Source organism: Pseudorasbora parva, chromosome 15, assembly GCF_024679245.1.
Source record: "Pseudorasbora parva isolate DD20220531a chromosome 15, ASM2467924v1, whole genome shotgun sequence".
Lineage (NCBI taxonomy): Eukaryota > Metazoa > Chordata > Actinopteri > Cypriniformes > Gobionidae > Pseudorasbora > Pseudorasbora parva.
In genome coordinates this window covers 43596825-43622568 of record NC_090186.1, presented here as the reverse complement: position 1 = coordinate 43622568, position 25744 = coordinate 43596825, and the positions used below count along the sequence as shown (strand labels likewise).

The 25744-nt window shown below is 40.6% G+C and overlaps 2 protein-coding genes across 5 annotated transcripts in view; both read right to left on the bottom strand.

Annotated features, from left to right (window-relative positions):
* The window catches only part of si:ch211-221n20.8 (uncharacterized protein LOC100034409 homolog), a 24028-nt gene extending 23616 nt beyond the window's left edge, over nt 1–412 (bottom strand). Inside the window, exon 1 of the mRNA XM_067418759.1 lies at nt 360–412. The gene's annotated coding sequence lies outside the window, so the exon portion shown is untranslated. The remainder of the gene's footprint in view (nt 1–359) is intronic.
* Nucleotides 413–2199: 1787 nt separating this feature from the next.
* Nucleotides 2200–25520, bottom strand: eef1db (eukaryotic translation elongation factor 1 delta b (guanine nucleotide exchange protein)). 4 transcript variants are annotated; one of them, XM_067418279.1, is made up of 10 exons: nt 25416–25509; nt 24179–24231; nt 18490–19334; nt 16243–16357; nt 12916–12987; nt 9640–9711; nt 7994–8078; nt 4085–4383; nt 2400–2594; nt 2200–2315 (listed from the first exon to the last, which is right to left on the bottom strand). In XM_067418279.1, the coding sequence occupies exons 3-10, from the start codon at nt 19329–19331 to the stop codon at nt 2277–2279; spliced, it is 1719 nt and encodes a 572-aa protein (XP_067274380.1). In that variant the 5' UTR covers nt 19332–19334; nt 24179–24231; nt 25416–25509; the 3' UTR covers nt 2200–2276. The 4 variants fall into 4 exon arrangements, with proteins under 4 accessions (XP_067274380.1, XP_067274381.1, XP_067274383.1 ...); XM_067418280.1 differs by lacking the exon at nt 9640–9711 and having other exon boundaries at nt 25416–25506; XM_067418282.1 differs by lacking the exon at nt 18490–19334 and having other exon boundaries at nt 25416–25497.
* Nucleotides 25521–25744: the final 224 nt, after the last annotated feature.

The window sequence follows — 25744 nt, the reverse complement described above, 5'->3', positions numbered from 1 at the left end:
TAACACACACAAAAACACACACACACACTTACTTGCACACACTCACTTGCTCTCTCTCTCTCTCTCTCTCTCATACACACACAACACCTCTATTATATATGTGTAATGCAAAATCGCTTCTGACTTTTAGGAAGTCATAAACACAACTTAGGACACAAATAGTTGAGTAATCAAAAAACACTTCAATAGAACTTCAGATTTCTTGATGCAGTGCATTTCCAAGCTGCAGTATGATTCACAGTTGCACTCATGATTTGCAATGCATAAAGAAAACATTCAACAAACAATACAGCAAAATAAAGATTCAAAACAATCTCGGTTAATCTAATGTATACATGATTTCAATTTTAAAAACACACCTGAAACAGCGGAGAGCTCGCGCAGCACAACAGAACGATCCAGATGCTGGAATTCTGACCGACTCTTTGACTGACTCGGGAATCGCGACTCCTGAATTAATCATGCTCAGAAAAGACTCTCGTGCATGCGTTAACACTTTACACGGCGAGTTAAAACGTTTAAATATTAATACTGTTGACCATTAAACAGCATTAGCATTAGTTTCTTAAGGCACAATACACAACAATTTCTTAATGATCAAAACATGAATTCCTTTAATTGATTCGTTCACTTGAATCGAATAGACACGAGTCACTGTCCTGACAGTACCTCCCACATCCTGCAGTTTAACTCTTTCCTGTCCATTCACGGACAGAATCGGTTCAATGGAAATGTATATTGTATAGCAATGCTAGCATTGTAATGTGCTACAGTTGGTCCATCATTGCAAAACATTTTTTTATTTTATTTTTAATTACGTATCGTAATTTACTTAATATACATGTCCCTTAATGTGTTATAAAATCCAGCAGTTTACAACTTTTGATTTAATGACAAAGAAAATGATTTAAACCGTTTAAGGAACTGAGCTCAACATACACCGATCAGGCATAACATTAGGAAGGTGGTCATAATGTTGTTTCGGTCCCCTTTTTAATGCCAAAACAGCCCTGACCCATCTCTGATGGACACCACTAGACCCCTGAAGGTGTGCTGTGGTATCTGGCAACAAGATATTAGCAGCAGATCCTTTAAAGCTACACTGTGTAACTTTTTTAGTTTATTCTTAGCTAAAAACACTTAGTTCCTTCAAAAATATGTGCTCATTAATGTATATTTACTTCTTTCAATTAATAAATTATTTTTGTAATTTTATAAAATGCCATTGAAAATCCATACGGGTGAGGGGTTCGAATGCCGGTCGTCATGTTGCTCCTCTATCTTGAAAGTACAGTAGCCAAAGAGGGACATACCCGTAAATTCAAGCTTCGCCTTTCGCGTTTTAACACTCGATGGCACCGTGTCGAATGTGAAGAGGGGGATTGCCTTGTTAATCTTGGACTAAATCGGCCACCGTAGGAGTTAAAACGAAAAGAAGGATGTCAAAGTAACATCCACATGGATGGAGGACCCAAGGTTTCCCAGCAGAACATTGGCCAAAGCATCACACTGTCTCCGCCGGCTCGCCTTCTTCCCATAGTGCATCCTGGGGCCATGTGTTCCCCAGGTAAGCCACACACACACACACACACCCGGCCATCCACGTGATTCCTCAGACCAGGTCACCTTCTTCCATTGCTCCGTGGTCCAGTTCTGATGCTCACGTGCCACTGTTGGTGCTTTCGGCGTGGTCAGGGGTCAGAGGTCACCCTGACTGGTCAGCGGCTATGCCGCCCCATACGCAACAAACTGAGATGCTCTGTGTATTCTGACAGCTTTCTATCAGAACCAGCATTAACTTCTGGAGCAGTTTGAGCTCCAGTAGCTCGTCTGTTTGATCGGACCACACGGGCCAGCCTTCGCTCCCCACGTGCATCAATGAGCCTTGGCCGCCCATGACCCTGTGGCCGGTTCTCCACTGGTCCTTCCTTGGAGCACTTTTGATAGATACTGACCATCTATCTGAATATCCATCCCTCTATCTGAATAGATTCCTCTATATATCCATCCATGAAGCTGGATTTAACTCACACAGTTGTGATTTGTACCAGAGTTCAGGAACAACACAGCATATGAACTCAGGATCACAAACACATGACAGTGCTCTTAAGTGGCACAAAAGTTGATTCTAATTCTTAACTGAATAATAAACATGTTTAATGAGATGCGGGGAATATAAAAGACAGAGACCAAGACAAACACATTTCAAACTCATTTATTAACCGTTATTTATCCAGCAGCAGTCGCATGTGAGTGTTTACATGTGTGAGTGTGTGTTAGATCTTGTTGAAGGCCGCAACATCCACACTCTGAACCTGTAACACACAACACAAACACATCAGGGCACATGACACTTGAGCTGTGCCAACGGCTTCAGTCTGCATGGGAACATTACTCACGTAGTCCTCAAACTTGGTGATCTCTTCCTCCAGGAAGTCTGTTCCCACTTTGTCATCCTCCACCACACAGTTTATCTGCAGTTTTTTGATGCCGTAACCCACAGGAACCAGTTTGGAGGCCCCCCACAGGAGCCCGTCCACCTGCACCGACCGCACACACTCCTCCAGCTTCGCCATATCCGTCTCATCGTCCCACTGTGAACGCCAGGACGAGATCACAAGGGTGAGACTCAGTGTTTGAGGAAGAAAACTAGCTCAAGACAAACATGCGGGAACCACACGTAACACCCTCAGAACACCCTGGCAACTGCATAGCAACCTCCCACAATACCCTAGCAACTACATGACAAGTTCTCCCAAAACCAGTTCAGTGGAAATCCCGCCCTGCAGCCAATTTCATTGGTTTAGTTTAGGGTGGAGGGAGGGTAGGGTTAGGGATTCGTGTTACTAGGGTGGTCTACACGGGTTCCTATTCTGGTCAGAGTAGTTGCTGGGACGGTGCAAGATATTTACTGGGGACATAGTGTTGCCGTTAGAAGGTTGCTAGGCTGTCCTGTATGGTTGTTAGGGTGTTGCTAGAGGGATTGCAGGGTTGTTTTTGAGGTTTGCTAGGCAGTTGCTAGGCTGTTCTATGTGGTGGTTAGGGCATTGCTAAAGGGTTCTGGATAATTGCTGGATTGGTCTGAAAATGGTTGCTAGGTAGTTGCTAGGCTGTTCTGTGTGGTTGTCAGGGTGTTGCTAGAGGGTTGTGGATAATTGCTGGATTGGTCTGAAAGTCGTTGCTAGGCTTTTCTGTGTGGTTGTTAGGGTGCAGCTAGAGGGATCTGGAGGGATGCTAGAGTAGGGTGTTGCTAGAGGGATTGCTTGGTTGTTCTGGATGGTTGCTAGGCATTGCAATGCTAAAGGGTTATCGATAATTGCTGGGATGTTTTGGATGGTCGCTAAGGCGTTGCTAGAGGGATCTAGTTAATTGCTAGAATGTTTTGGGTGGTTGCTGGGGTGTTGCTAAGGGTGCTGGATAATTACTAGGGTGTTCTGGATGGTTGCTAAGGCATTGCTAGAGGGATCTAGATAATTGCTGGGATGTTTTGGATGGTTGCTGGGGTGTTGCTAAGGATGCTGGATCATTGCTGGGCTCTTCTGGATGGTTGCTAGGCAGTTGCTAGTTTGATCCAGGTGGTTGTTAGGGCATTGCTAGGGGTTTTTGAAGGTTGCTAGGCAGTTTCAAGGGTATTCTGGGTTAATTGCTATCAGTGTTATTGTTAACTAAAACGAAATATTAAAAATTATTTTCAGCGATTGAAAGCTGAAAAAAAAACAATATTAGATGAAAACAAAAATTTGAAATTTTGCCTGAAATAAGTTAAACTTGAAGCACTCAGTTTACTAAAACAATAAATAAAGTTAAAGCTATATAGGGATATTTTGAAAAACAAAAAACAATAATTATCAAAACCTATACTTAAAATAAAAAAAAATGCTGGGAAAAAAAAGTTCTGTGTTCTGTTTTCGGTCAAGAACAACTTCAAAAATGTAAATTAAAAGCTTATAATATCATGACACCATTACAGGAATGATACCGTTCCTGCAACGTGTTATTTGGATCCTATCGGGACGTAACCAAAACATCAGGCTCTAGCAGCAGGACTTCATGGACGTGTGTAAACTGCAGGCCAATCACTTACAGGCTTGACGTCTAACAGGATGGATGATTTTGCGATGAGGGCAGGTTTTTTGGCCTTTTTCGCTGCGTATTCTTGCAGCCGCTGCTCTTTCAGTCTCTCGGCCTCCTCATCCACCTCTTCATCGCTGCCAAACAGGTCAATGTCCTCCTCGTCTTCATCCTCGTCTTTCACTGGAGCTGACGGGGCTTTCTGGTTAGCTGCCGGACCGGTGCCGTTAACGGACGGTGCTGTTGATCGCTTCTCCAGCGCCGACACTCGACTCTCCATCTTACTGAGAGCAGAACGCAGATCCTCCACCACTGACACAAAGAACCACAACCATTACATCTGCCTTTATTACTATAATGTAAAATGCAAGGATTGCTCATATGCAAATGACGAATGTGCTGATGTAATTTGGTCACCTCAGGACACCAAAGTATTGTTTTATTTTATATGATGTTTGAAACAACTAATCGCATGAGATTAAAGGCCAGGCGTACACGGCGCGATTTTTCGCAGATTATTTTTTTACTCAGGGGAAATCGCGTGGACATCGTGGATGCGCGTATGGCCGTGGCTCGGAGCATGTGAGAGGAAATGCGAAATGAGCCGGGCACGTTAGGAGCACCTCCCGACCTTACGATACTTTTTAAGCATGTTTAAAAAAATTCGAGGAGTCAGCCCGATTTTCACCAGGTTATGGCTGTCCCCTATTAGTCTGGCTCTGCCCTCCTATGTACTTCGGCTCAAATTTTTATTTTCCTTCAGTGCTACGTCTGGGACTGCGGTGTAGTCTTACTGTGCGTTCACACCGCCGGGGGCGAGAGCGGCAAGGTTGCCGGAAGTTATTCATTTTCAATGGGAGCCGGGCGGCGAGCTCCGGCGAGAGCGGCGCCAATTGGAATATAGAAGTGCTCCGCTTGAGAGAAATCCAGAGAACGCAGGCATATAAACTTTGGTTCCGACTACATTAGTTCCCAAGCAAAATGTAAGAGAAGTTGATCATTGCTGTGCAGGTTTCCCTATCATTTATGACGAGATCAATCATAGTGATGTGTAATTTGTTAAGAAGTCGCGCAACACTATTTTATAGGCGCTAGAACGCTCGTTTTTCTGCGGGTATGCAATTCATTCTTACTTCACGATTTAACGAGGTTAATTTATACCCTACTTGTGGTCAGTCTTAGCCTGACGAGCCAGACCCACATCAAGATGTTTGGTCTGGAAACTCCCCATTGACAGCTCAATCCGAGGGGCGGATAAACGGTTGTCTTTCAAACTCCCTCTGCACGGCGTGCACGCAATTAGATAGTGCTACAACCAACCAGAGCTAGTTGACGATTTAACTGTCGCCGTATCCGGTCGGCTAAACTCCGAACACATCTTCCCTTGTTAAGAATGACTTCAGTGCCGCTCTTTGTTCTTTTCTCAGAGAAAAGCTTAACTCCAAGTCTTCCAGAGTCGCGGTCAAAGCTGATTCGAAAGACCGCCGTTCGCCAGTTTCTGTGTTTACTAGAAGCACGCAAACGCAACTTGGCCGTTGTCATTATGTTAAGCCCCGCCCACCGACTCTATACACGATGTGATTGGCCCGACCATTTTGGCGTTTACAGCTCAGAAGTGTATTGAGAGTTGCTAGACGACACTCGCGGCAGATTAGATTTGCTGCCGCTAGGGTGCGTCTAGATTTCTAGGCTAGGTCAGTTTATCAATGAACATGCTTGTTTGATTTTCGGCCTCTTTAATTACAGTTTAAAAAAAGAAAAAACATTCGATCTACGTCAGAGCGGCAGCGTGTCCACAAAGCTTTCTACAGCTTCGTTGGCAGGGCGGCAAGAGCGAATTTTGACGCTCTCGCCAGTGGCGGTGTGAACGCACGGTTAGGTTTTTTTCCGAACTAATTTTTACCGGTCCAATCAGCGAACAGAGGGAGTGGGTGAGATCGATGACGTTGATGTCGAGCGCTAGTTTGAGTTGTAGATCAGTAATGGCGGCCGAAAAAAGATGCGAACGAAACCATTCATTCCGTTGTGGCACCGCTGCCGAATATCCAGAAGTTAAAGCCGGAGTAAGAACAATCTTTGCGGGGGTTTGTTGGTGGCCATGATGTTGTGGCCCTCCTCCTCAACAGGGGGAATTCGGGAAAAGTTTAATTTTCCAGCTCGCTCCGTTAGTGGTGAAGGAGTTGCTGAAGCCCTATTCAGACAGTAACTGTTTCTCGTGGGGTCGGAAGGTATCGCCATCATTTAAGTTACAGGGACTGGTCAGTTATTTTATTGCCATCCATTTCCCACCACTCGCGTAATCCCCGGCCGAGTTACCGGCTGCTTTTGACAAATGCAAGGTCGTGTGGTGATGCAATAGCTGTTCGAATCCACATCTCTGAGTTTTCAACAATATATCACTTCAAAATTCACTGTCAATAATTTTTTGACCGCTGCAGAGCACCCTACGGTTGCTTTACACGTCTAGAAATGCATCCAAATAACAGCATTTCTTTTAAATGCTGGCAAGTACTGTATTTACAAGAGCAATATATATTTTATCCCCGCTCAAACAAACTAAAATAAAAGCACTTAAACATTTGAATTGGTCTGTTATTTATAGCAGCATTTATTACCATACCAAGCATTTTATTTACAGCATACAATCATGTTACGGACCACGTGAGCAGCGCGTTCCCGATCACAAAACTCTCCAGTCCACCGTGGCGTGAATAAATCATAATCCGAATGCACGAGTTTTAGGTTTTATCACTGAGGTGGCCCGCACAAGTGCACATTTATGTTGTCGGATGTGTGTAAAACAGGCGAAGGGCGCATGACATACATCACGACCAAACGTTAGTGATTGGTTATGGCAGATCCAGAGGGGCTCAGGGCAGATCCAATAGTTTTAAACCTCAACAGAGTGCCCGCCTTCGCGGAAATAAACGCTTTTCAATGGAGAGTGGCCCAACTCTATGTACAAATGAAATGTACAAGAGTCTGGTAAGACCAGGCTAGTCCCCTATTGCCAAATCATGCACAACCACGACACATAGGCTCGATCGATGAGTATTATTAGGCTATAGCTCAGTGGCTGCAAAGTGCAAACATACAGCGTACGTACACACACACACACACACACACACACACACACACACACACACACACACACACACACACACACACACACACACACACACACACGTTCTCTCTCTCACGTGCACTGTTTCTTTCTCTCCCTCTGGTTGTTTCGGTTGAAAGGATGGCTACTGTTCTCTGCTTTTCAACAAATCATTTGCACATATTTTTTCTTTATTTTTTTGTATCTGAAGCTATCAGCAACATTAAAAGCTCCGGTCTCTCTGTGTTTAGCGAATATACTACTGGGCCCATCGCCGTGCAGTGCAGTCGTGTCGTGTACCAGCTGATTTAATGGGATTAACTGACTCGTAGCTTCTGTAATATCTCACGAGCTCCCGAGTGTCCGAATTCACACAGTGTACGCCCACCATAAGAGAGAAAAGGGCAGCAAGGAAACACTGCCCTAAATTAAAAAATTATAATAACAAAAACTAATAAAAATGACAATAGCACAGAAAAATTACTAAAAAAGTAAACTAAAATTTAAATAAAAATAAACTAATGCAAATATTAATTAAAACTTTAATAGTAAATAAAACTAAAATTACACTGCATGCAAACTGAAATAAAATTAAATCTAAATAGTCATTAAAAAAAGAGGAAAACAATAAAAACGACAAAAGCAAAGTACAATTACAACAAATTTATTCATTTGTTCACAAATTAGATTTGTTATTTTTGTTCTGTTGAAATCGAAATCTACTGAATAATTTGAGCCGGAATTAAAACTAGGATTGTTAAATTCCTTACGAAATACAAACACACAACTTTGAGAATCTCTAACAACATGTGAACAAACCTTTGTGCAGACTGTGGTTCTCTAGCTCCAGGTTGTTCATGCGTGCGGCGAGCTCCCCGTAATCTGCAGCGCTGCCTCCGCCGCTCTAACACACACACACACACACACACACACACACACACACACACACACACACACACACACACACACACACACACACACACACACACACACACACACACACACACACACACACACACACACACACACACACACACACACACACACAGTTCGCATTAGCCCCAGCTCTGATACACAACTCTATAACTACACAAACACTAACACAACACACAACTGCAGGCATCAGTCTGCTGAGGAAAACTACAGCCAGAACTTTTTTACAGTTTTTTGGCGACTTTAATCTGTTAATAAGAATCTCAAAATAATTATTTTTTCAAAAATGTATGTTTCTGTGCAATATTTAATATTTTGTTGTTTATGACCACATATTGTTATAATTGTACAAGCTTTCCCCCCCCAAAAAAATTGTCAGCCGAACATCTTGGAGCTAAAATATTTTACTTGAGATTTTGCTAATATTTCAATAATTTGAATGTTCACTTGTTCTCTGTCGGTTAATGGTCACATGACATGCAAGTTAATAAATATAATATATTTATATATTTTTCTAAATTATTTATTTTAATTGTATACTTTTATTAATAACTTATTAGCTTTTCATTAACTCACAAACTCTGGTTTGGAGATCAGAATTTGTGTATAAATGCATTAAATGTTTAGTGATTATTTTAACCTAACTGTACATCTTGTATGAAAGATATTTAAATTTGTTTTGGTGAAAATGATAATTCTCACTGAAAATGAACAAAATAGGTATTTTCAGAGCAAATCCATTAATACGGTACAGCCTGGAATAACACAAACCAAGGTTATTATTGTTAACTATAACCATCTCAACGATAATAATAAAAAATAATAATAATCACACATATACAAACTTCACAACAAAGATGCGCAAGTGTTTGCGCTCTATAACATTAGACCTTCCATAGCAGAATACACACGACACAGGAACGCATGCATGACAGATTCCTATTGAAATGTCCTCACACACATGCATACGAGCATGCACACACTTCACGCAGTAGCCGACTTTGAGGTGAGCAGTTTTGGAGTGTGTTAGGCCGAAGGCTCACACACACACACATACACACACACACACACACACACACACACACACACACGTTTGTTTTTGTGACATATGGGGACATTCCATAGGCATAATGGTTTTTATACTGTACAAACCGTATTTTCTATCCCCTTACACTGCCCCTACCCATCACAAACACACACACACACACACACACACACACACACACACACACACACAAACACACACACACACACACACACACACACACACACACACACACACACACACACACACACACACACACACACACACACACACACACACACACACACAGCCCCTAAACCTACCCATCACAGGAAACATTCTGCATTTTTACTTTCTCATAAAAACTCCTCCTGTATGATTTATAAGCCTTTTGAAAAGTAGGGACATGGGTAATGTCCTCATATGTCCATCACCTTCTCCATGTCATTAAACACATTTCTGTCCTCATGTTTCACAAAAACAAGCACACATACACACACACACTTACAGGAGAGGAGCGGTGGGAGGGGTTTGATATTTTAGGGGCGGAGCCTCTACTCGGCTGCAAGGTTGTCTTCAGCTACAGGAGAGATCATTTATAAGTGCAGATCATGGAAGTCAACAGATTTAAGAGAGAGGAACTGGGGCTCTGTTATAAAACCTATACACAGGAAGATGAGTTGACACAGAGCTGTGGAAAAGTGGGATGTAGAGGGAAGACAACCACCAATAAAACCCAGACCTACAACCAGGGCTACTACTTCTGTTAGATTATCTTTCTAAAAACAGTTAATATTGTGTTATATTTTTGACACAATATTGCCTGTTTCTGTTGCTTATTGTATAAAGGTTACCTATATAGCAGTACGACTGTGCTTCTCCGAGCAACAAAGCAGCGGTGTGTCATTTCTGAATGAATTGGTGTTTTGAATGAATCAGGTGAACCAATGATTCAATGACTCATTCGTAAAGAGAACCATTTAATTAATTCCTGAATGAATCAGCCGTTTGAACAAATCAAAAGAATGAGTGACTCAATGGGCTCTATTTTAACGATCTGGGGCATGTCCGGATCCACTTTTGCTAGTTTAACGATGGAAAAAAGGGTCGGTGCATGGTCCAAAAGGGTCGCACCTCATCTCTTAATGAGTTATGGGTGTGTTTTGGGAGTCTCATCTCCTTTTCTCTTTAAAAGCCAGTTGTGCTCGCGTCTTAAGCAGATACACTATTTACATGCAAGTGGAAAGAATGAACGCTTTACAGAGAGAAATTCCTTTATTTTTAATATTTGGCATGTGTGTGTGCCTGTGTGTGTGATAATCAGAGTGTACGCACATTGTGCGTCGCCTATAGGCTCATATGTGACCAGTCACGGAAAGAAGGGACACAAGTCGGTTCTGGGGCATTTTGAGTTATTCACAGATTCTGAAAGTGTAGTCTCCAAACTTTCCAACGATGTGTAACACGTGGAAATCTGATAATATTTGGAGAAGTTGTGGCCATCTGAATGTAGGCCTTTAGAAAAGTGTAAACGAGAGAAAACAGCCTCTAAAGTTTTGCAGCTCTCACCTGTTCTCACCTGCTGGGAGTGACAATAGGGCTCATTTACATCTCATTTAGATAAGCCACACCCCCTGTAAAGCTGCATGGCTGCTAGTAACGACAGACGCAACGGGAAAAATCACACCGCATACTACTAATAATAAAGATGCTAACATTACCATCTAAAAGCCATTATAGTAATGGGTTTTTTGGCAAGTGATACGATGCTAACGATTACAATTAAAACGACAGTTAAGATCAATAGGTAGGTATGGGAAGGTCTAAACATGAGAAAACGTGTGTGTGTGTTCTTAGAATGAACACAAAACGACAAACTTTGGTATTTATGGAAACACACCCCATAAGAAACAGAAAAGTATTCTTGCAATTCTCGTTGCCTCTAATGAAATAAGTCGTTCGGGCACACTTTCTGTTTGCCGGGGTCTTCTTAGTGGATGTGCTGTGTGTCTGTTCGAAGGGGATAAAGAAGGAGAAACAGTCCGTCACCGTGGCTGTAGTGTAGGGGTAAGGCGCATGTCATTAAGTTTTGACGCAAAACGATCAGTGGTTCGAATCCGCCTTTTGCCACACACTCTAACCGAGAAACACTTATTAATAAACACACGTTAGATGCTTTATTTCCACTTTTGTATTATTTTCTCGATTCATTTTGAAAATAAATGCCTTTCCGATCTGATATGTGATGGGAAAAGGGAGTAGAGAGAGTGTGGCAAAAGGCAGATTCGAACCGCTGATCCTCTGATCGAGTTGCGTCAAAACTTGATGACATGCGTCTTACCCCTACACTATAGCCACGGTTACAGATTTGACCCATTTCTCTGCCTTTATCCCCGTCAAATGTACTGTCGATATAGCCTCTGATTTCTTACGGTCCAACTCGTCTGACGCCTGTCTGATACATTCTTCCTCTTCTTCATCTTCACTCAGTTGTAGATTAGGGTATTATTCAGTCTTATTATGCCGCTTTCATCGTCGCTCAGATCATCTCTACAGCCGGCCAGAGCGCTGCATCAATAATTAGCCACGTGTCCCTTGGAGGGCGGGGCAATAACAGAAGCCAGTATGGAAATACACACAGACAAAACAAGGCGATTTTCCTTTAAATAACACAAATACTGCACTATATATGGTTATTACCTACCACTCTAATATTGAACTGAAGTATCATATAGATTCTGTAAAACGGTAACCAATAGACTACTATAATGACGCTGGCTTGTAAACGCGAGTATCACAATCATTTGGCGGTTGAAAAAAATAAAACTCATGAAATTATATTCATATGACATGCTGAAACATAAGCCACTGTACCTGGGAGGAAGACATTTCACACACGACGCAAGCAGAACACCTGCATGTGAACTCCTGCAGTTTTTCAGGGCAATCATGGTTGTCAATAATGTTACAATGCGACGAAAATAGTTATTGTGCGCAGAAAAATCAAAATAACGACTTTATACACCAATTATTGATGTGAACTCGCCGTTTGCGCGAGAATATGACGCAGATCCGCCGTTCATGACCCAGAAGAGGAGGAGCGAGACCGACACGGAAGACAATAACTTGGAGGATAAAGTCGTTATTTTGATTTTTGTGCGCACAAAAACTGTTCTCGTCGCACTGTAACATTATTGTTCAGCCGCTGTAGTGAGATGGGCTGTGTGTCGATGTGTTTAGGGCCTTTATGGGTCTTGTGAGTGGGAATGGACTGAATGCCAATGGAGGCCTATCTGAAGCCTTTCTCAGCTTTACACTAAAATATCTTCATTTGTGTTCTGAAGATGAACGAAGGTCTGACGGGTGTCCGACGACATGAGGGAGAGGAATTAATTTTTGGGTGAACTAACCCTTTAAGACTTTTCCAGATGAGAATGTAGCTGTTTAAAGCTGAAATCTGTGCCTATTTAATCTTGTATTTTTGGAGTTATGAGATCCAAGCTAGTGGTTAAACATGAGATATAATTTGTCTGCGATCTTTGGTCTCATGAATCTACAATTTGTTGCTTGCCGAATCGTTTTGACAAAAAACTTTATATTTAAACTTAATATTCATCTATATGCACACTTATTGTGGAAAGCACTCGTTCCAGACGCTCTATGCTCGCGTTTGGTGTGAACGCAGCATTAGAGGGTAAATTCTCTTTCCCTAAATTGTGCAGCCCTAGAACAGATCTTGGTTGTACCTCTCTAAGAGCAATCATAGGTTTTCTGTTCAACTCACCCCAGCGAGAGATTTCTGGATGTTTTCTCGTGCCCTAGCGATGTCCTGAAGAATACTGTTAGCTCCCAAATCCTGAGACGAGAGGGAAAAACAGTATAGAGCAAGTGTTTCTGTAACTTTAAACAGTGAAGCAAAGTGCTAGTCATGGGTTCAGTTCCCTGGGGAAGAGTGCTGGGCAAGTTACCCCAAAAAGTTAATTAATTACTAGTTACTAATTACATCTTCAATTGTGTAATTAGATTACGGTACAAATTACTCTCTCCAAAAACTATTTAAATACTTATTACTAATTACTTTCTAAATCCTATAACAACCTTGACTTGTATTTCATTGCAGACAATATGAACACAAAATATTTCATGTTTTGTCTGGTCAACTTCATGTCATTTGTAAATATGCATCCTTTCCTGTCATTCAGACCTGCAACACATTTAAAAAAAAGTTGGGACAGTAAAGCATTTACCACTTTGTAATGTTGCCATTCCTTTTCACAACACTTAAAAGACATTTAGGGACTGAAGACACCAAGTGATGAAGTGTTTCAGGTGTAATTTTGTCCCATTCTTCCTACAACCAAGTCTTAAGGTGGGCAACAGTACGGGGTCTTCGTTGTCGCATTTTGCGCTTCAAAATGCGCCACACATTCTCTATTGGAGACCAGTCGGGACTGCAGGCAGGCCAGTCAAGTACCCGTACCCTCTTCCTCCGCAGCCAGGACTCTGTAATGTGTGCAGAATGGGGTTTTGCATTGTCTTGTTGAAATATGCATGGACGTCCCTGGAAAAGATATCTTCTTGAAGGCAGCATATTATGCTCCAAAATCTCTATGTACTTTTCAGCATAAATGGTGCCTTCACAGAAGTGCAAGTTACCTTTGCCAAGGGCACTGACACAACCCCATACCATGACAGACCCTGGCTTTTGGACTTGTTGCTGGTAACAGTCTGGAGGATCCTTTTCTTCTTTGGTCCGGAGCACATGGCGTCCACTCCTCCCAAAAAATACCTGAAATACTGATTCATCTGACCACAGAACACATTTCCACTGTGGTCCATCCCAGATGCCTCCGAGCCCAGAGAAGTCGACGGCGCTTCTGGACACTGTTAACATAAGGCTTCCTTTTGGCACAGTACAGTTTTAACTGGCATTTGTGGATGTAACTACGTATTGTGGTACTTGACAAAGGTTTGCCAAAGTAGTCCTGAGCCCATGTGGTGATATCGCTTCTAGATGAATGACGATTCTTGATGCAGTGCCGCCTGAGGGATCGGAGATCACGGTTGTTCAGCTTAGGCTTGCGGCCTTGTCCTTTACGCACTGAAATTCCTCCAGATTCCTTGAATCTTGTAATTATGTTATGCACTGTTGAATGTGAAATATCCAAATCTCTTCCTATCTTTCTTTGAGGAACATTGTTTTTAAACATTTCAATAATTTTCTCATGTATTTGTTGGCAAACTGGCGATCCTCGGCCCATCTTCGCTCATAAAGGATTAGATCTTTCTTGGATGCTGCTTTTGTACGAAATCATAATCAAAACTAGTTATCAACGCCGCCACGCGACTTTTAGAAACAAAATAGCTAAGCTACTGGATCACTACATTACATTTCTCAGCAATGATGGGGTTACTCGCTATTTTAAAGTAATAAATGCACATCTGTCTGCATAACTGCATTGTTAAGAGAGATGCTGAACAGACGCAGTCACGCATGTACGAATCTCTCTCTCTCTCTCTCTCTCTCTCTCTCTCTCTAATTCAAATAAATGCTATAATCCATTCATTCAAATAAACGTATTACTTTATACACTACTTTCTTTATCTCTGTGACTCTCATTCGAAGCGTGCACAATGCTAGATCTAACTAGCTGTAACTGCTGTTGAGCTGTTGTGTTACAAGTGTGTGTTACATGTAAGTGGATAAGACCGTGGCGGAGGATTCGGTTCGCAGCAGAAGCGCCAGACTTATATTTTAAACTGCATGTTCAGCACCACCGCTCCCTAATCACAGAGTATACGCAGTAATCTTTGCGAATTTTTTTTGCGAAAAAGTGAAAGTAAAAGGGAATGCGCATTGAAAAGCAATTTTAACATGTTACCGCTGTTTGAAAGTGATCCCTGAGGCACGCAAATATCTCCCAATATGAAAACTATATATTTGTAACCATCTCTTAGCTCTGTAAAATTGTCTCCATTTGCACTTTGAATATTGAGCTTTGATTATGGTTATTGTTTGCACTTAATATCTATGATCAGTTTTTAGGAAGGAGTTCAGTTAGTAGGTCAAATGAAGCTCGTGCGCAGTTCTTAGGTCTAAAGAGACACTCTTACAGGAAATAATACAATTCTGTTGTCTTTTAGGGTGCGTTCACACTTGTCATGTTTGGTTTGATTAAAACGAACCCTGGTGCGATTGCTCGGTTAGTGCGGGTTCATTTGAACATATGAGAACGCTGACATCCGAACCCTGGTGCGCACCAAACAAGCGGACCGAGAGCGCTAAAAAGATGGGTCTCGGTCCGCTTCCAAACGAACTCTGGTGCGGTTCGACTGATATATGAACGCAACACGGACCAAAGACATGTAAACGGACCAAAAACAGGACGTGATGTCACAAGATGCAACGCATAGTCAGCTGATTTGACGACGCGGAAAGATCGGTGTATCCAAAATGAGTAACGTTAACGTTAGAGGGCAAACGTGGAGCAACCAGGAAGTGCCTCATCAATATTTGGTCCGACGAGCATGCTTCCAAAATGCTAGAAAAAACACACAAAAAGCACACCTGGTTCTTCTCATCAAAGGACCTGTTGCCCATTAATATCCGGTACAGATGATAGAACGGCCGTCTCTTTTCTGCACAACGGAGGAAATCCTGCTGCTGTTTTGAGCGTCTCCCTGTGCCTTTGGTTCGGTAACTTTAGGTTCGCTGTTAAAAATGCCAGTGTGAACGCTAAGCGGACCAGGACTATGTTTTTTTTTTGTTTTTTGGTCCGGACCAAACGAGCCAAACTAACCGAACTACAAGTGTGAACGCACCCTTACTGTATATGATAATTCATACTCAGAAAGTAAGCTAGAAATGATTAGTTAAAACATTTGAAATGCATCTGCAAAAAGTTTTTAATTTCTATTCATGTATTTTATCATTGTGGATTTCTTAAAAATACTATGTAAAAATCTCGTCTTGTGAACCCGATCTCGCGTCGTGTCGTCTCGTGAGATAAGTGTCTTGTCACACCCCTATTGCCTACTCTTTAATAAAAATACCATGGGAAAAGTAGTATAAGCACACGGATGCAATAGCATCGTATTTGGAGTATATTACCTGTTTGGGTTGCGTAGGTCCGTTCCTTTGCTCGTAAAACCGCCGTTCTGCTTCATCGTATCGTGGCTTATCGAACCAGATCCTCTCCTGCGCCAAACAGTCAGCTGCAGTCATCCTGTACAAACACACACAACACCGGTGACAACCTCACTAACACTGCATGAAATAAACATTGATGAGCAATGTTAACATGAGACGAACGTTGGTTTTCTCTATATGTGGCCTTGATGTAAATGAAAGGATGTTTTGAGATGATCTCTGGTACACAGCTGGGCTGGGCATCAGATGATATTCTTACAAAATAAAAATATATAACAAAAGTTTATCCACCAAAAAAATGAACAAGTATTATGAACATAAGAAGAAATAAATGATTAAATAATAAAGCGAATTATGAAATCAATCCAGATGCGATATTTTTCTTTAGTTAAACTTGTACTAAAATAACCAATACTGAAATAAAACTTAAATATAGTTGCCAGCAGCAATTATCAGAGTTAAAGTGCTTCTTTAAGCCAATGTGTAAAAAGGGATTATATTTTATTTAGCAAGCGTGTATCTACTTGGATCATAAATGGGGAAAGACCATTTACAGCCAATACTGGCAATTTACCATATGAAATATGTTTTTAAAAGCTTTTTTAGACCCACCTAGGGCAGATCTCCAGAAAAGTTTGCATGCTCCTTAAGAGCCATGTGCTCACCTAATGCAGTTCTTGAGTTTTGTTTAGGAAAGATAGGCTTCTTTGCCACACTGTTTTCTAAATGACCCAGCTATAGCTATCCAAAGGCCAAAGTAAAATATTTTTTTGGGATAAATATTGACCTGGAGAGTCCAGGGAATTGTGGCGCAGTGGTTTTATCAAGGTTGAGCCAAAAACCTGGGACTATGTTTTTAAAATGATCTCCAATAATTAAATTATTCGATTGATGGTGTCGGTTGCTCAGAATGAGGAATATAAATGTTAAGGGCATGAGCAAATTTTTTTTTTTTTTAATTGCCTGGTATACGATCATTTACCCACATTAAAAACGCAAATTTCTCACAGGCCTCTAAGGACTGTTCACTGGCCCAGCGAGTTTCGTTCCGATCAGCCTCTGTTAACCTTGTCTGATAATTGCTCAAATTTCATTGATTCACCGCCGAACGTGTTTTTTAAAGTCAATCAGACTAAGTGTTGCGTAGTTATAGCTACTTTTATGTTTTTTTTCTATGTTATAGCGCCAACAAGTGGCCAGCTGCCACATGCTTTTTCACACAACCTTAAAATGATCTCTTACATATTTGTGCCAATTTTGGTGACAATATCTCATTCCGTTCACAAGTTATAGCCATTTTCGGTGGCTCCGCCTACTTCGAACGTTTTGGCGGCCCTTAGAAACGTGAATTGAAATATCCAATTTTTGGCGGATAATTGTTGCCAATCAGACTCCAGAGAATCTTGCTGCATTGGTTTGGCTACGATCGAGCCAAAAAACCTTGGACTAGTTTGCAAAAGTAGTAAAATAAAAATAAAAAACTTAAATCCCTAAACATTTTTGTCCGAGTATTGAGCCAAGGATTCCAACGATATAAGACACTTGAGCCTACGCCTAACAGTTTAGAAGTTAAGGGCCATTTTATACTTTTGACCGTTGTCGCGCCCCCATTAGGTTGATCGGGCGTTTCAGCACTTAACCCCTAATACAAACTATATAGACATTAATAAAAACGTAAAAATGAAACAAAATGTAAAAATGTAATAAAAATAATAGCATATCAATGAAACTAAAATAACACTTACTCCCCAAAACTGATATACGGACATAATACTTATAATATTAAATGTTAATGCAATGCGACCATGCAAAAATGACATCCACAAAACAAATGAAGAAAACTAAATGAATACAAAAGAATCTTTCAAGCCAACACAATGGACAAACCGCAACAAGAATGAACGTGTCAAAAGAGAGCAAATAAAAAAAGAAATGAGGAAAAATATGCAATGAAAATGGTGGACAAAAAAAGTAAAAATGGTTGTATGTAAATACAATGGGTGAGATTGATGTTACCTGAGAATAAAAGGGATAGTTCACCAAAAATGGTAAATTCTGACCTGCATGTCGTTCCAAACCCGTATGTCCTCCATGAAACACAAAAGACGATTTGTAGGAAGTTCAAGAAACTAAAGTAAAGCAGGTTTGGAGAGACATGGGGGTTGAACTAAAATGTGTGTGCAATCTTTCTGGAGTTTAGAATCATACTTGTGCTTCCGGCTAGAATGGCTTATAGATGTTTTGACGGATCTCGCTGCAGCTCCTTCATAGAAACGAGTCTCCGCCTCCACATAGCAACCCCGATCTAGCCACACCCTCTCGCTGTCGGCATGCAGAAAATGGCACGTTGCTGATCCTTGATTGGTGCCGACATCCTGAGAATCCCGCTGATCGCAAACCACAGGCTTTTTTGGGGCGTTATTTCGCCGCTTGGAGCTCGTTTTATCGCTACTGGTTTCCGGGTTTCTCGAAGGCAGGTTGCGGCTGTATAGGTTCTGATAGAAAGACGCCTCGGCTCTATCGAACAGAGGTTTCTGTAGCCACACCCCCATTAGGGGTGGCGGCAGGCAAGGAAGGCCGTTGATTGGCTTTGAAGCAGGTGTGGGCGGGGTCGGGGTTTGTGATTGGTAGCCCTCGTCAAAGGGCATCTGGCTGTTGGGATGCAGTTGGAGAGTCGTTGGTTGATTGGGAAAATGGCCGACAAACTTGCTCTCCGCTTGGTCAAACTTGGGTTTGTTCACCCACACAGCCTGAACAACATGGTGACATGCATCTTGGCCTCCATGGCGGCAGGTTTCCTGCTTTCGGCAGGAAGCCGAAGAGCTCGCAGGAGCAGTTGTGCCATTTTGCTGCTGCAACATAGTGACATAAAAAAGGCTCTCCGCTCTCTCGAACGTGCCACGGTCAAACCAGACAGTCGAACACTCGGATCTCAAACCCTCGAGAGCCACGCTGGACAAACACCCCTCGGCGCCGGTGGTTCGGTCCGGCTGGCGTTCGGAACAACCGGACTGATTCAAAGCAGAATTCCGACGGCTTCTGTTGCGCATTTTCTTGTGTCCAGAAATATAGAGGTGGAGGATTGATAAATAAATGAAAAAGAGGAAAAGGAGAGTGACAGGGAACTGGAGAATTAATTACACAGCAATAGGTTAACGATAAACATGAAGTGTGTACATTGTAAAAATCTATTATAGGCCCTGTTTATTAAGATCGGATAACAAGTAGACGAGGCAAGTCCACTGTATTTATATCGCGATTTTACAATGACGAATGTTTCAAAGCAGCTTCACAGTTTTAACAGGAAAATAATGCAACTGAATTTGATTAGGTTGTACCCTCGTTCTGGAGAAAAAAGTGATGTTATCAGCTCATTGTAATTATCACAGCGACAATCCAGGCAGATTGGTAAGTGAGTTGATATAGTTCATTTAGTCTAGTAACTACATTTATTTGGATATTTAATTGAAAATGTTATATCCCCAACTGAGCAAGCCAAGCCAAAGGCGAAACATTCTCGTTAACACCTGGTGTTTTAATCCATCTCTTTTGTCCACTTTCAAACACTTCTGTCCTGTTCTTCGAGGGTGGGTCTATGGGTGGGAAAATGCAGGACTACAGACTGTTACTAAATTCACACTTTTCCAGCACATCAGAACTCTAATTATCCAAATTTGATGTGATTTATTTAAATGTGATGATTTGTAAAACTAAAAGTTAAAAGGTGTAGGAAAACTAACAATTTGTGGCAAACAAGCACTTTGAATTAAAAGGAGACTGCCACAATATAACTACCACTATAACCAGTAGATGGCAGCAGAGGAGCACATTGACTTATTAGCCATTTCCACTCCTTATATATGGAAAAATTTCTCATGAAAAACTAACACTTTTCTTCAAACTGTGACTGAATTAAACAGAAAACTAGTAAAGAGCTGCTTTTATAATTGCTGAAGCTGTTGGTCAGTTCAGTGTGAGACTAAAGAAGAACAATGGGACATTTAATAAGAGTAGAATATTTACATTTTCCCTATAAAACTTTGTTTTTTGCACATTACTGTTGATAATAAAAGTTAATTTTTTTCTGCAAATCAATTCAATCTCAGTGCTTCACTGTTAAATGTCCAATGAACAAACATGCAATATTATTAGTATCTGCACTTATTAACAAAATGGTAACTTTATGATACATTTTCCTCCAGCACCACCAAATCAGGCACCACTGCACTCAAATGTTAGTCTGGAGCCCTGAAATGTTTTGGCTTTTTCAGATCTTTCGATCTAATCGACAAAGACAGCTCACGCAATTAATGCAAGAGATGACAGAAAAACAGAGAGCATCAGCTTTAGTTTCTGCTCTCACAGACACAAGACCAGCCGAACACTGACTACGTTTACATGGACAACAATACTCCGATATTAATCTGATTAAGACAATACTCTGATTAAGAGGCTACCATGTAGACAGCGATTTCTAATTACCTTAATCTGATTAAAGTCATAATCTAACTAAACATAAATCGGATTAAGACGTGGAGTATGCCTATTTTAGTCGCATTATCGGAGACATGTACACACCTTAATCTAACTATTAATGTCGTGTCGGAGATTTCGCCGCATTTTGTGACCGGACACATAACGTTACACACACCAGGGAAGTGCAGAGGGGAGGCTTTGTGGGTTTGAGCCTCTGCCCTTTTTGAAAATTAATCAAAAGTGCTCCTTTCAACAATCATCGATAATATTGTGGCCAATAAAACAGAATTGGAATTATAATTAATATAACAACGTCTACAAACCAGTAACAAATGGCGGAAAAGTCCCGTTTATCTTTTACGGATCTGTCAGTCTGAAATGTCGTTGCCATAACGCGTTGCAATGGACGGTGTGTGTTTTGCTTAACTGTTCATTCTGAACACTGCGTCCTCTCTCTATATTTTTGTTTTATTTTTGTTGTAATTATTATGCTCATTGCAAAAGTAAAATACAATAAGTTTGTATCTGTAATCGCAAACCAGATGGGTCATTCAGTGAACGCCTGTGGCTCGACGGCAGGAAAAACAATCCAAAGAGTCATGATTTTTAAACCTTTTTCATCATTAATCAAAGCTATTATTCTAAATGTAGACTGTCAATAAGGAGGAAAGAGGAGCAGTGTCTCTTCAGAAAAACGGAAAGAGACAATACATAATATTACAAAAATAAATCAACATAAATGTAGCTATATAAAACATTATAAAAACGTATGTTTTTTTTATACTTCTTAATGTAAAGTAACACTGTCCAACAGCGACACCCGCAGGTGAAGTTACAGCGGGTTTCCTGAGCCCATAAAATTAACACACCTGCCAAAGTCACGCTATGATTGGATGTTGGAGAACATAGCGTGGCATGGGGACGTAATGACGTGCCATAATCGATCTATGTTCTATCACATGTAAAACGGGAACATGAACGGAGTACTCTAAAAGCAACTCATGTAAACACCTTAATCAGAATATTGTCTTATTGAGAATAAGGTCAATAATTAGATTACTGCTTTCCATGTAAACGTAGTCACTGTGAGTGTGTGTAAGAAATCAGCAATGGTGAGAGAACATTGTGTTTGGTCTGTTTTTCGTCTCCAAACCAATTAAATTTCCAGCCGACAAAATCCCGCCTGGCTAGCGCTCTTCCCATAATGCTTACACATTAGGTTAGTAGACCAGGGCTCTACATAACGCCCATTTTGGGCGCATTTACGCCTAAAAATTACTGCGTGCGACTGTGAAAAAATATTTAGGCGCACCGGTGCGAGTGACCCAATCTATTCTCATGAATGGATGTGTAATACAATCGGAATAAAAACTACAACACGGAGTGAATCAACACTGAGAAACTGATAGGCTACGTTTCCTACGTCAAACAACTGCTTTTCATGCCTTCAGTCAGCAGAAGAAGTGCAAAAACATGTGCGACGGACTACACTTCAAACAACGATTGTTTACAAAGTGAAACGTGTGTGACGAGGCAGCCATGCGCACTTTACCAGACGCCTCGCGCTGTTTATTTACAGCCAAATCAAAATGAACTGGAAATACCACATTTGGATTATCATAAAGAAGCCCAGAAATTAGCGGATGCTTGGGGCATAAATGCCATCAAACAATAATGTATTAATAATACATTTAAAAAGCCCTTGAGTTAATCTTTATCACTCATGCTGTTTAAAAAAAATACTAAATGTATATAATGAGCAAGTATATCATAAAGATTTTTTCCAAACCGGGTTTTTGTCTTATTCTGAATCACTGTACACACAAAATAAGTTATTCCCGCTGCGGATTAGCACAATATCTGCGTGACTCGTATTTCTTTTTACGGTCTATGGACTCACCACAAACAGAGAGAAGTAGATCCGGCTGCAATGTTCTTCCGCGAGGCGCATGCGGTTCTGTTTATGAAGCGCCAGAGCGCCAAAAGTTACGGCTTGCTAAAGCTCCGAGTATTGGCATGATTGCATGTGTGATACTGATCTCGTACAAAAATCTAATAGACAAGTTGATATTGAGTAACAACGTTTTAGCCACAACACTGTCTATTTGTGAAAATCAAAGCCACCCCAGAACTGATTCCCATCATGTTCGCATCTCCAAGCGATTCGATTCAAATGAATCTGTTTTGAACTATTGACTGAATGACTTGCCGCCACCTACTGGCAGTTTTATTTTCATATTTATACTTTGCATGGGCTTTTTATTTAAAATATTAAACTTTTAAAATTTAATTTGTACATATTTCTAAATTCAAAAACATTCATACAACATTAACCCATGCATTAAATGCATAGGTGTTTGATTGTATGAAGTCCAATTCTGCTTTTTGTGTGTGCGTGTGTGTGTGTGTGTGTGTGTGTGTGTGTGTGTGTGTATTTGTGCTGTACTCTCAGAAGTTAATGATAATATTATGTCAGAATTATGTTGAATTTAAGAAATTGACAGATGATGACAGATCATTTAATACGATTAGAAAATATTGCTCTTATAATGGTAAAAATGACCCTGGACATTAAAGGACAAATATCGTCCTGTAATGGGAAAGTTATAATTGGAATGTGTTTGATGGATTAGAATGTGCTCCTAAATTTTTGACTGTGCTCCTAATTTTTTTTAATTAGGAGCACAAGTGCTCCTCAAGAAAAAAGTTAGCGTAGAGCCCTGTAGACAGTCTTTTAGTGGCTGTTCGAGTGCATTTGATCACATGAGCATTTACACTATGAAACAAAGTGGTCGAAAGTGGACAAGCTCAATGTTTTAGACACGGTTTACACCTGTATTTAACGTCGTCTACTTGTGATCCGATTGAACAAAACATTTCTTAACACCAGGTGCAAACAGGCCCTAAGTTTGAGTGCGAAAGAGCAAACATAAACTATAATTGTTCAGGGTCATGCAACAGAAGTTTTAAAAGTTTAACGCTTTAATTTGGCACGGCATAAGCCGGAGAAGAAAATGCATTTCTGAAAACTGACTTGTTATAAAACCACTGCTTTAATAGATGTGGTGCTTTTTAGATGACGGAGAGACTTTTCAGAGAGCTTTTCTAGCATACTGATTGAAAATTGGCTATCGAAAATCAAGCGCTTGAGAAAACTGTTTGGATACAATAAATTACACACTTCAGTTTTAAAGACAGAACAAGCCACACACACACACACAATCACACAGAAACTATTATGGTTGCATTAGATTTAAACACTGAGCTTAACAATGAAGTCAAGCTGAAAATGAATAAAAAAGAAGGAACTGACAGAAAGGACCATGGACGAAACACCCGCTCAAATCAATCATGGGACGAATAATAATGAGTCCAATCCCAAAAACAGCATGCAGACGGGAGATATTTTATCCAAACTCACCTTCAGCAAACAGGAAAAGCAACCAAACAAAATACTATGTAGCTGAACTCGTTCTTCTCATCCAACGGCAAGCAATAAACCATAATGTGCAAATAAGAAAAGTATTTATGTATATTGAATCTCACAAGAGGACTTTAATACTGCATGCCTTACAAACAAGATGATTGTATCAGATAGGCACTTTGATATAATACCATAGATTACCATTACCATATTTACCATGGTATACGTCCAAAAATATGGTATTATGGTACATGGGAGTATTTTTCTTGTACTATTTTGTTAGTATAGCATAACTGGACAGACATACACCAGCCACAAAAAAGGCCACTATTTGGATTTAAATAGGCGAATGTTTAAGTCCCACATGTCCCAAGATTCTGCGCTCAAACGTTGTCTCGTCAACCTACGCCTTTGTTTTGAATAGGTGATCTCTAGAGGACGGAAAACTTACATAATGCACCTTTAATTTAAATGACATCTAAGGAAAACATTTCTGGGAGAGGACCCATCAACATTATTATTTTATTTTTTACTTCTGACGCCCATGACAAATAACTAAGACACTTCATTATAACTAGCATAAAAAACTGATTATTTATGCACCACCACTATAGGAATAGATACTAAGATGTAAAAAAAAAAAAATTATAATAAAAAATTAGTAGCATGAAAATAAATACTAGTGCGATTTAAGGAATAAATGTTAACTGGGCTTGCCATACTTTTTCATTAAATATGGTGACTGTCAAGATCTAAACCTACAGTTGGGATAACTAGACTAATGTTGATCTTATCATGAAGCTTTATCACTAATTTTGATTGTTAAAAAGGAAATTACTAATATCTATAGATCATAAAGTCAATAAATCTGCAGAAATCTCCGGTTTACCAGAAGATCATCAGATTAAACATGAGAATGCGTCATTATTGAAGATAATCTGTCTGGACTTCCTGCACATGGAGGTGTCAGGCCCGTGAAAACCCAAACACTTGATATTAATAATAAAGGATTAAATGGATTTTCATTATGACAGTGACCGACACATCAGTGCGAGTCAGGTAAAAATGTAACGTTATATTGATTATTATTCTATGAATAAATAAACAGATGAAAGACGTCTAACCGGCTTTTGAACACCCTGTACATTTACAGCACAGCATTATTAACTCATTTAAACAAAGAGAAGCAATCAATAAGCATGCTCACCCTCATATTTCAAACATATATACTCACTTTAAACGCTTTAGTTTGTGTTGAATGAATCGCTGCTGCTCGCGGCGCGCTCATGGAACAGAAAGAGCGAGCGAGACCCGAGCAAACCATTCGCGCTCTCTAGCGGGGGTGTTCACTACCATTAAACCGACACAAAACCACCAAACAGTGCACAGATGCAGCTTAAACGTATGTGTATTCACGTGTTAACAGTTAGTGTCCCTATAAAAATAGACATGAAATACAATAGTGCTTCTTTTTAAAAAAATATGTTTTGCCATGACATTTTACCACATGGTACATTCTGTCAAGGTTTCCCAGCGCGACTGCGTAGATGACGCCATCAAAAG

Bases quoted from the DNA above. Each gene is read 5' to 3' on its own strand.
- eef1db (XM_067418279.1), bottom strand. From the start codon at position 19,331: ATGCGCAACAGAAGCCGTCGGAATTCTGCTTTGAATCAGTCCGGTTGT. The intron at 2,595-4,084 runs GTAAGTGATTGG...TGGCGTTCACAG, and splicing joins TCCTGTTAGACGTCAAGCCT to TGGGACGATGAGACGGATAT. The intron at 2,316-2,399 runs GTGAGTAATGTT...TGTGTGTTACAG, and splicing joins TCACCAAGTTTGAGGACTAC to GTTCAGAGTGTGGATGTTGC.